This window comes from Poecilia latipinna, unplaced genomic scaffold, assembly GCF_001443285.1.
Source record: "Poecilia latipinna isolate Pla-1442-1.1 unplaced genomic scaffold, P_latipinna-1.0 Scaffold398, whole genome shotgun sequence".
Taxonomy (NCBI): Eukaryota; Metazoa; Chordata; class Actinopteri; order Cyprinodontiformes; family Poeciliidae; genus Poecilia; species Poecilia latipinna.
Genome location: NW_015113014.1, coordinates 318,546 through 329,507, shown reverse-complemented (window position 1 = coordinate 329,507; position 10,962 = coordinate 318,546). Strand labels below are relative to the sequence as shown.

General features: G+C 40.8%; 3 protein-coding genes across 4 annotated transcripts in view; 2 read left to right on the top strand and 1 right to left on the bottom strand.

Annotated features, from left to right (window-relative positions):
- Positions 1-499, bottom strand: part of phyhip (phytanoyl-CoA 2-hydroxylase interacting protein) — a 21,529-nt gene extending 21,030 nt beyond the window's left edge. Inside the window, exon 1 of the mRNA XM_015037233.1 lies at positions 416-499. The gene's annotated coding sequence lies outside the window, so the exon portion shown is untranslated. The remainder of the gene's footprint in view (positions 1-415) is intronic.
- Positions 424-5,361, top strand: polr3d (polymerase (RNA) III (DNA directed) polypeptide D). Of its 2 annotated transcripts, none has more exons than XM_015037229.1 (10): positions 424-513; positions 739-878; positions 1,690-1,866; positions 2,833-2,876; positions 2,991-3,151; positions 3,240-3,364; positions 3,460-3,616; positions 4,084-4,331; positions 4,411-4,563; positions 4,666-5,361. In XM_015037229.1, the coding sequence occupies exons 3-10, from the start codon at positions 1,708-1,710 to the stop codon at positions 4,780-4,782; spliced, it is 1,164 nt and encodes a 387-aa protein (XP_014892715.1). In that variant the 5' UTR covers positions 424-513; positions 739-878; positions 1,690-1,707; the 3' UTR covers positions 4,783-5,361. The 2 variants fall into 2 exon arrangements, with proteins under 2 accessions (XP_014892715.1, XP_014892714.1); XM_015037228.1 differs by having other exon boundaries at positions 739-903.
- An 888-nt stretch (positions 5,362-6,249) lies between these two features.
- LOC106950396 (glycerol-3-phosphate acyltransferase 4) overlaps positions 6,250-10,962 on the top strand; it is a 15,463-nt gene continuing 10,750 nt past the window's right edge. Inside the window, exons 1-4 of the mRNA XM_015037226.1 lie at positions 6,250-6,400; positions 7,059-7,714; positions 10,265-10,334; positions 10,460-10,760. Of these exons, the coding sequence (XP_014892712.1) occupies positions 7,547-7,714; positions 10,265-10,334; positions 10,460-10,760 (539 nt within the window). The 5' untranslated portion in view covers positions 6,250-6,400; positions 7,059-7,546. The remainder of the gene's footprint in view (positions 6,401-7,058; positions 7,715-10,264; positions 10,335-10,459; positions 10,761-10,962) is intronic.

The window sequence follows — 10,962 nt, the reverse complement described above, 5'->3', positions numbered from 1 at the left end:
TTATGTATTCAGGTTTGATGTTTATTTTGCAGTAACTCGTAAGTGTTGATAGCTGTGATAGATTAACTATCACTGCTATTACCTAATCTAACACAGCTGTGGTTGATTAGCTAATTTAAACACCTGCTCTACTGATAATCTGTCAGAGGTGGCGTGTGGTTGGCCTTTTTTTATTTTTATTTTTTAACTGAACTGAAACACACCAAATTCAACATTACATTTTTATGTTAAGGCTGTCAAAGCCAAGCAAGAATAACACACACATTTTTTTCTTTAATTAAAACGTTTTCCTGACCTTATTAAAAAAGTTTTGGTGGTGTTGACAATAAGTAGCAAAGCACTGTGTCCCTTATGTATCAGGCGTACATACATGAGTTAGCGCTTTATATTGTTTAACAGCTAAAACCATAGTCACCGTCAGCAGCTGTTCGCCCTCCAGCAGGGAGATGTGGGCGGGATCTTACGTGCGTGACGTCACTCTGCAAGGGGTCCTTGTGGGTTAATAAACATGTGGTAAGTTTGACCGTATACTTTAACACATTTTTAAGAAATTTAACGTATGTATTTCACGCGTATTTTAAAACTGTAAAATGTTCTAAATTGAAGGGGGAAAAAACTCAGTCAATCTTGCATTAGAAAATGTGTTGCAGAATTGCCTCACGGGTTCATCATTAAGATGATCTATCTGCGCTAAGGTTTACGCAATAATGAAGTCTCCATGCGGGTTTTTATGCGCAGCTCCGAACCCGGTGATGTCAGACCGGAACAACAACGCAGCGGTGTCATGGCGCCGTGCGTGATGTCAGAGCTCGGTAACAAACAGCTCTAGCTGCTGTTCAACAATCTGGGATGGATTTCTGGCTGTGAATTAATACCCAGTAAGAGTCTTGGAGGGATAACAAAGCAAGTAGCCGAACAAAACCGGAACATGTGTTGTTATTCTGATTTGGGACTTCTAGTAAACTATAGTGCTGAGCTCATGTGCCTGCCTGTGCTGTAATGTGGCCACGTGTTAGGGATTTTTATTGTGATTTTTATTACATTTAGTCATTTGTAGTGAAGTGTGCAACATCTTTGGTTAAAGAAAAATAACTGAAAAATATAGAATTAACTAGTGCATTTTATTCAATGTAAATAATTATCACTTAACATTCAAGATTCATGGTTACTTGAATCTAGTATGATCTACTATTTACTTTTCAAACATCTTTATAGATAATTATGGTTTGAGCTTTGATCTAAGCTCTCATAAAAGTGCCTTACTTACAACATCTGTGGATAAGGTTTACATCTACAATCTATTGGACCCTAAAATTACATGAAAAATAAATGTTTAAAAGAGTCACATAAAATCAATTCGGGGAGAAGTACATTTTTCAGAATTAAAAGTTTATCCCATGGTATTTAAAACCAGCTATGTGGAGTTAAAGGTGAAACTGGTCACACTGGAAAGAAAACTAAACTAAACTGAACTGGGTGTTGGCTCTCTGTCTCATTTTTCAACATAGCCTTTAACACAGCCTAGCTGTGCCCGTAGTATTAAGGAAGCTGCACCTTTTCAGGGCAGCACTTTGTGGGTTCCAGCTCATGTTACTCTTCAGATAGTACCAAGTGCAAATCGTAAATAAATGTCACATGTTTGTATTTTATAGTTGTTAGTTCCACACTTACAGGGTGTTTATCTGTTAGATCTCTCTGCAGATCAGGATGGCAGACTCGGGTGACCACAGCGGTCAGCAGGCTCCAGCCCCTGGAGGCAGAGGGAGCATAGGATCTCTGATGAGTCGCCGACCAGCAGCTGGCATCTCTTCTGGACGCCTACCGTCGGTGCGATCCAGAGACCTAACGCTAGGAGGAGTAAAGAAGGTAGTTTTTCTTTTTCCATTTCTAATTAGGCAAATGGGAGGAAACCTTTTATCATACAGAGATAGAACCGAGCAACTTGTCTCAGCCTTAATGTAAGCTGCTGAAAATCTTGATCTCTCTCGCAGCCTGACATGTCTTGACTTGTGTCAGAAAACACTGTTATCTTTTAAATCACTGATACTAGAAATATCTAACTTTGAGTTTGCTCAACTTAACACCAACTGGCACACTGAAGACTGCTCCAGTCACCCAGTCTGGTAGCACTTAGACTTGGGGCATTCGGTGATCAAAAACGATCAGATTTTTGAGTTTCTAAACTAGCTGATTAGCAGTGGGAGATGATCAAATTGAAAATATTGCTGATTCCGTTAAGCAGATGATTTCTCTGTACATTTTAATTGTTATTATAATGTGAGCAAATTAAGTTTAGCCTTATATTGGAATATAAAAAAAAGATGCAGTAATATTTTAATTGGCTCAGTATTTGTTCTTTCTACATGTTATCTGAGTGAAAAGATGTCTTTTATTACAATCTATATAACATAAGGAAATGTAGTGGGCTATGAACATGCAGGGTCTCCATTGACATATTGGTGATATGATAGTAGATGGAAGTAGCTGAAAATCTAACTAGTCCAGTGAAGTTGCTGCAGCACTTTACAGCATCTTATTTAATAGAGGCATTATATGAGTTAAAAAAAAAAAAAGAAAACACGTCTATATTCTTTTTCTTCTATTTGTCAATTATACTGTTGTAGTATAATTTGTAGAAAAAAAACACTGCTTATTTATCACCTTTCCTCCAATTTGGTTGTGAAACTAAAGCTGGGAATTTTCTGTTTAGTGACATAAATGTGATTTACCTGTAATTTAAATATACTTGAAATATTGCTAATAATAGTGATTGACAACATATTTATAAGTGCCAGATCTCTAACACATTTCTTTGTTTTCCTCCTTTTTTAGAAAACCTTTACCCCCAACATCATTGGCCGAAAAGTTAAAGAAGAGTGAGTTCATGGGAGCATTTAAAACGAAAAAAATAAAAATATTTGCACACATCTGATTTTTATTTTTATTTTTCTGAGACTGCTTGGTAATAATCTCTGTTTCTGATGCGACAGACCAAAGGTCGAAGGTGTGCCAAGGCGAGAGAGGAGGGATGGAGATCGAGGTCGGGGCAGGGGCCACGGGGAAAGAGGCAGGGGCCGAGGTCGCAGCGAGGTCATCCAGTCTCACTCCATCTTTGAACAGGGGCCTGGAGAGACGATGATGAAAAGAAGAGGTGGGCCTCGAGCTAGAGAAGCAGCTGCTCACGAAATCACGCTTCAGTGTTTCACATCAGTGCATATAAACCCCGTCGTCACACACAGGGGGCTACGAGAGTGAAAGAGACGCTCCGAGCATGGGACCCTCGCCCATCATCAATATCAAAAAGGAGAAGAGGGAGACCGAAGAGGAAACCAAAGAGATTCTTCGCAAACTGGAGCGAGAAAACGTGCGGGTTTTTTTGGCTGTCAGACATCTGTTTGTGCGCTTTAGGTTTACATGCTGTGTGAATGTTTGCTTGCTGATTTATTTCCTTTCATTTAGTTTATAGATGACCCATTCCTGAGGAGCGAGCAGAGGAGCTGCCCCGTCCAGCTCCCCCTGGCTGTGTCAGGGTGGGGATTCATGGAGGAGTTTAACAGCTCAGCCATTAAAGTAGAAAAGCCAGACCCAGATGAGCCCATGGAGTCTTCAGTTGAAGGTAGCTTCAGAATAACAGCGCCTTGAAAAAACACTCACACCATTTTGAATTTGCAGCTGTATAACAGACCGACACATGGGGTGCATAATTGTGAAGTCAGAGTAAAATAAAACATGATTTTCTTAAAGTTTATGTATTATTTTCCCCCGCCTACAGTGTGGAGATGAGCCCAAAAGCTTTTGAAACCATTGTGTGTGGTGTACAATTAACGCTGCATTTCACCCTGAACACAACATCCCCAGAAGCTTGAGCTATTTTTAAAAGACAAATGAACACAAACATTTCAGTCTCTGGAAACATCTTAGAGTTGTAATTTCACTGAAAGGTGGTTCTATATAATGCGGGATGAAAACACATGCTCCGAATGATGTGGCAGCATCCATGTCCGGTAGCTTTTCTAACTCCTCGACGCGATAAATCACATGTAAGCCTCGTTTCTGTCCGCCATAAAGATTCTGTCTTAACAGTGAAACAAGAGGAAGAGGAAGTGGAGATAAAAAAGGTTGAGGCCACTTTCAAACCTCCTCCTCTCCCTGAGCCTGAAGTTCTCCCTGACCTGCTGCACAGATGGAGCCTGAGCAAAGCGGAGGAGCTGTTCTTCATCCAGCTGCCCGACTCGCTGCCCGGCCAGCCTCCCACCAAGGAGCACAAGACGGTGAAAACCGAGGTGCAGTCGGAGGACGGGCAGTCCGTGCTTCTGAAGACGGAGTCGCAGGTGGACGAAGGCAGGCGGTGACATTTCAACCGGTGGGAATGCATAGGAGGCATATAATGACTTCATTTGTTTGTTGCAGGAAGAGGAAGCTGAAGACAACAGCTGCAATCTGAAGGATCTGAGGGAGGGAGTTGTTGGGAAGATGCTGGTCCGGAAGTCTGGCCGGGTGCAGCTCATACTGGGACAAGTCACCCTTGACGTGTCTCTAGGGACGTCGTGCTCTTTCCTTCAGGTATGATACTTTGTCATCATTGATCTGATTTGTGCTACTTTAACATATGTTTATAAAATCAATCCTAAATACTGTCTTCTCTGCTGCTGCTTCTCTTCTCAGGAGCTGGTTTCTGTTCAGACAGGAGAAAAAACGGGAAACCTGACGGTGTTGGGGAACGTCAGACACAAAATGGTCTGCTCTCCAGACTTTGAGTCTCTGCTGGAGAGCAAGACATGATGCTCGCCCAGGCAGAGGGGCTCCCAGTTACCTCTGATGCGTTAGATGCACTAGTATTTAATAAAACAAAAACTACGACCCCCATCTCTAAATAAACTATGCTGATAGTTTTACTATGATTGCCTTTTGTGTTTCCAGAGCTGCTAAAATTGCTTTGATATATATCAATTATGCATATTATAGGTTTTTTTTTTCATTATGAATATGATGGGTGGTGGTTTGAGGCTGGAGTGCCAAGTTTTGTTGCTGTTTGTGTAAAATTAGTTGACAAAATTCTACATGGATATAAATGTGTGAATAAAAACAGAGTATCCCTACTCTAGTAAATCATTTTTTTTTTAAAGTCTGGTTCACTCGGATTACAGAATTACTTCCGGTATATTTGGTTTTCATCATTTTTTTTTTTCGTTACCTATTCAAGATGAAAAATTTCAAGTTGCCAAATATGAAATATAGATTCATGCTCTCTAAAGTCCTAAACCAATTGTAGGAAAAAATGTTTACATTGTGTAGCAAGTGTCCTCTGCTGCAAAACTCGTTTGGTAATTCCAAAATAAAGTCAAATGCATATTTAGATCATTTACACTACTTTCTGCATTTTTTTTCCTGTTTGCTTTTATGAGTAGAAAATGTCTTCATATGTCTTGCATAACACCAATGAAAAAAAAAAAATACTGTGTTTTACTATGGAAATGTCATGGCATTGACAGTTGTCCAGCAGACTAAACAATGAGGATAAGCAACAAACAGTCTTCTGTCTTTTCACAAAGTGTCACATTGAGGCACATTGGGGCTCGATGTGACTTATTGTGAAGTTGAGTGAGGAGAGAAAGTTTGGTTAAAAGAATGTACAGCACAGGGATAACCATATCCTGAGAGGATTGGAGCAAACCACATGCAAGAGTTTCAGTGTGGACTCCAGCTGGAGTCGATGCTTCAAGATATACCAAACAGATGTATCCCGTGAGAAATTCCCACTGTGATTTGGAGAGCCATGTTAGATGCTAGTGTTGGCCCATTGTTTTATAAAGTCAAAAGTCAAAGCAGCAATATATTTTATTTTTCAGCCTTCATGCTAATGTCTGCTGACAAGCTTTATGGAGAAGCTAATTTCCTAGAACTTGGCACACTGCCAAAAATATCCAAACTTGTTTTAATGACCACAGTACTTGTTATGAAATTATGAATTTCAATTTAGAGTTAAGATTTTGACACGAGTTTCAATTTTTGCACCAATCTAGTGGCATGAATTAACTTTTCAATTACACTCTAATTTATTACCATGCTATATAGATTCATATCTAATTTGGCATATTTCTTTTTTGGTTTTTAATTGTGCCATTTTTGGACCTCCAGAAACGCTGCCCAAATTTTACAAGCGTTTACTTTTTCTTAAAGCTTGCTGCAATAGCTCACTTCGGCCACCAGGTGTCAATGTAGATTTTCCTGTTAGGGATTTGCTCGGAGCTCTTCTGTCCTGTGTAGGCTGATGCCTCTGGTCTGGTCGCCCGCTGATCGCTCGTGGTGTCCGGCGGGTGGAGTTTGGCCGCGGACAGCGAGACAAAGGCGGAGAGGGATGGAAGGGGGAAGCCGTGCTGTGTCGGCACAGTGACTGAAGGTTGGTCAGATATAGGTACCATTCAGCCTCACCCATGTATTTCACAGCTGAGTTATTAATACACGGAGCGCCATGTAGTTGTTTTAAATCCCGTGAAAGGTTGGCTCAGCATGTTCAGTGCTCTCAAACCTCTCTGCTGAGGGATGACAGCGGGCTAACTGCTAGCGCTCTGGCTCACAGCTAACTTCAGCATCGGGGATCATTTATGACTGGCTTCCGGAGGTTATATTAACACAGATGTTTAACCTTATTAAACGTAGGGATATGGATATATGTGTAAAGCTCCAGAGTGGATTTAAAGAGACAGCGGTTGTTAGCCGTCCTGCTTTATCATGAATTCCTGATGATGGGCCTCCCTACAGCTAATATTATCTCCTCGCCGCAGCCAACATTACACAGCGAATGTCTGATTATGTTATCGGGCCCATTACAGAAAAGGCATACATGGTTGTAAACATTGCGCGAAAGTACTTGCAGTAAGTGTCTTTTAAGAAAAGCCGGAAGCTAGCATGAGGGGCTGAAAACCGGTATTACAGAAGTGTACACAAGGACACGTTGTCTGCGTTGCATTATTACATTACTCGTCAGCATTCAGTCGGAAAGGGACGTTACACTGTTGCACAGATAGCCCTGATGGTTTGTTTGCACATCTTTGCAGGTTGTCACCCAGCAGCGGAGACCCCGGATCTTCCAACAGACGAGGGAAACACCTGCCGAGCCCAGTTGTTTTTGTTGTATTGTGTCGTCAGCGGGAATTCATTCTCTCTGAAATACCAAAAGGACATCTGCAGCAAGGACAGGACACGGATATTTTTTTTCTCTCTCGCTCTCTTACTCTCGTTCTCTTCTTTTTTGTTAGACTTTGAACTCATCCCAGTTTTTAGTAGACCAATGAAATCTGGGAAAAATGCCCTAAGGGGCAGGGTGAAGATGTCTGGTTGCTTTTGGATTGATTTTTCAGTAAATGTCTGGAGAAGCCCTGTTCTCTGGTGATATCAATGAGGGCATTTTCGTGACAAATCCCCACCGGGCCTCTTGGGTCCAGACTGTGGAGACCTGCACTTACAGGAACTCTAATCTCTAACTTAAAAAAAATATATATATATTTATATATAAATATTAATAATAGCCCCTTCTTACGTCAGGATGGAGCTCTTCTTCAACCCTTTTGATAATTTGCTGTGCATTCTGCTGGGCATCTCCTTCACCGTATGGTTCACCCTGCTTCTGGTTTTCATTATTGTTCCGGCCATTTTTGGGGTGTCGTTTGGCATCAGGCGGCTTTACATGAAGACTTTGTTGAAGATCTTTGAGGTAAGAGCTCGCTGCCTTTCGATCTGCTTTTCTTTGCTTGTTCAATGAATCAAGTGTTTAGTTGAACATGACGCTGCAGTCATAAATAAAGATGATAAGCTGACCACAGCACACACACAAAACTCATCGACATCGAGGTTTTGTAACCTGGAGTTATGCTGAGTTTGTTCCATCTGCCAATTATTTTATTTATTTTTTTGTCTGAATATAGATATTGAGTTCTTGCTTTGAGCATGGTTTTTCTTTAAGAGCTAAATTTATTTCAAGAAATACAAAACTACAGAAATTATCAGAGATTACCAGACCATATCTGGAAATATTAAATTTCATTGCTTCATATTTTCTCTTTGTATATCAATATTGGAAAGAAAAGTTCTAGTTTACAGCTCTGTGTTAAATCAGTAGGGTGTTTATTGAAACACTGCAGGAGCGTTAAGAAGTGAGAGAGCAGTGGATGTTACACAGCTCTGCAGTGACACACCTCCACTGTCATTTCAAATAAAATGATTACACAGTTAAAGTTTTAAACTGAGCATCTTGTCTTAAGGATCATTTTTGCAGTGTGAAAAACATTGGGAGTTTTATTTGATCATAATCCAGGTCTGGACAAGAATGTGAAACAATAAAATAAACTTCCACACTCAAATAGTGTCAGCACAACAAATTAACAAGTAGCTACGATGCGTTCACTGACTGTCGATAAAACAATCAAGCTGTTTTCTTTATACGTCTCTAGTAAACCTATACATTTAGTCCCATCATTGTACATTTTAGGAAGCGTTTTTTCAGGGAATCCAATCTAACCTGAGCTCAGCTCAAGCTGTTTCAGGGCTGTGTTTAGTGTCCAACCAGTGGGTGTTGCATTAACTGGCTGATGCAGATTAACAGCAGCCCTACTAAGTGACCTTCCGCTGTTATGTAACCAGCGGGAAATTATGCTGCAGACCTATATCATTAACTGATGTGGCTCCAGTGCTTACTTATTTTTCCCAGTTTATAGCGCGATGTGGCAACAACAGTGTTTCATTTATTCTCTACTCTGTTGTAGCATCACCTGTAGAGCAGAAAGAAATGACAAGTATTGAGATGCCTTCATGGAAAAAATGGTCGAAACACAAATGCCATATGAAAGGTTCTGAAGTTTGTGCTTAACTTTTAACTTAATAAAACAATGATCAATTTTTTTTAGTTATCCGTTTTAAGATTCAACGCGTGAGGACAAATCTGATGTTCAGCAGGTTTTGAAGAGCTCAGCGTTTCCTTTGTTCACATGCAGTTTTTGCTGCCACAGGTCACGGTGGATTCATTAAGCCGTTTCCACTGTTCCTAGACAGATGTTTCTGTTTTTGCTCACGCCAAGAATCCCTGTTGCTGCATTTTTAAAGGATGAGTCGGTACCACAGCTTGTTGCAACACATTTTAAAGGTTGCTCTGACAGAAAGCAATAGGTAAGCTTCATTGGCCAATGCCGTGTCTCAACTATGGATAATTGGTTCTTGCACATGGAAAACCGCAAACTTAATTTTTTTTTTCCAAAATGATTTCAAAATGTCAGTTAATGTTGTTTTTTTTTAATTATTATTACTATTTTACATAAAGAGACAGAAGAAGTTCAACCTTCTTTGAATTTCCCGTGTTTGACAAACAAACTCCAGATCCCAGCGGTAGTAACGTTAAGGTGTTTGGACACAGGCAGCTTCCATGCAGTACCATGTCTTTGACTCCAGCCTTCATACTCTGAACTTATCATGTGCCGTGTTAGTGTCATGGTGGATTGTTGGCTAAATAAAACTCAGGCACCGTATCCCGGTCCATACTTCCTGATCCTTTCCTACTCGCCTGCTGGCCTTTGGGAACACCCTGTTCTCTTCTCGTCGTGCATTTTGTTTGATTTGGCGTGCACTTGGAATGGCCAGCTTTTTCCAGTTCTTCTTAGGTGTTAATTCATTATCTTGTGGTTAGAGCTGGGATTGAAATCAGGACCTAACATTTTAAATCAGGTTTTCTGTAACTTATTTCCATGACGGTGATTCTTGCAGTTTTTCTCAAGCCGTTTAATGTAAACATTGGTTTTCCAGACAACAAAGTGTCAAAAAAATTAAATGTTTATGTTCTTAATGTCTTCATAGCATGCAAGATGTGTTTTCATGACCAACAAATGTTGAATTTCAAACACTCATTCATTCATCTGGAGGTTAATTAATTGGCACACTTAGCAATAACATTGAGCAGTCCTTGCGTAGAAGTCGGTCTACAAATTCCTTCACCGGGTCTGAATTAGAAAAGAGGTTTTTAGTTTCTCTGAGATATTCCCTGGTTAAATAAAGACAAAATAAAAATAAAATATTGCCTGCCTTCCAGTCCAGCTAACCTCATCCGTTCATCTAGTGTCAACTGAACAGGAAAATAAACAACTTCAGCACAGTAAAACAAACACAGTTTCAGTACTTTTTGTATTTACTCTCTGTGCTTGTACTGCCTTTCGATCTAAATGCCAATGCTTCTGGGTGTCGTCTAAACTTTGATGTAACCTGTGCTCTACATTTCTAGTGGGCTACACTTAGGATAGAGAGGGGAGCCAAAGAGAAAAACCACCACCTGTACAAACCTTACTCCAATGGTAAGATACGATCGCGGCTGTCTTGTTTTAATTTGGTTCGTTTTGGAAACGTTTTCAGCAGCTGCGTCTGCTCCAGAGGTGAATGTTGACGTGTGGCCTGCCTGTCTGCCTGTCTCTCGCTGTAGCTATAATCGCTAGGGAGCCCACCTCCTTGGAGGAGGAGATCAAGGAGATCCGGCGGAGCGGCAGCAACAAGGACCTGGACTCTGCCTCGGAGTTCGAGATGTCCGACATCTTCTACTTCGCTCGGCGAGGCGTGGAGAGCATCATGGACGACGAGGTGACCAAGCGGTTTTCTGCTGAGGAGCTGGAGTCCTGGAACCTCCTGACTCGCAGCAACAACAACTTTCACTACATCAGCCTGAGGCTGACCGTCCTGTGGTGGCTGGGCCTCCTGATCCGCTACGGGATCCTGCTGCCTCTCAGGTACAGGGAGATGCGTCACCGTAGCAACCACATTTCTAAAACCTCTAGGGTTTGTCATGTATGTTGGTTAGGACTGGGTAATGTAGAGGAATAATCATATTGACATTTAAGGAGATGTGTGGCAGCAGTATTTATTATGATATAGCTGAAAGTAAAAATGAATTCTAACAAATATATATATATATATATATGTGGTATAGAT

What these genes read in the sequence shown, in the direction of transcription:
- polr3d (XM_015037229.1), top strand. Translation starts at nt 1,708, where the DNA reads ATGGCAGACTCGGGTGACCACAGCGGTCAGCAGGCTCCAGCCCCTGGA. An exon ending in TTCTGAAGACGGAGTCGCAG is followed by an intron (nt 4,332 to 4,410) that starts GTGGACGAAGGC and finishes TGTTTGTTGCAG; the next exon opens with GAAGAGGAAGCTGAAGACAA. An exon ending in CGTCGTGCTCTTTCCTTCAG is followed by an intron (nt 4,564 to 4,665) that starts GTATGATACTTT and finishes TTCTCTTCTCAG; the next exon opens with GAGCTGGTTTCTGTTCAGAC.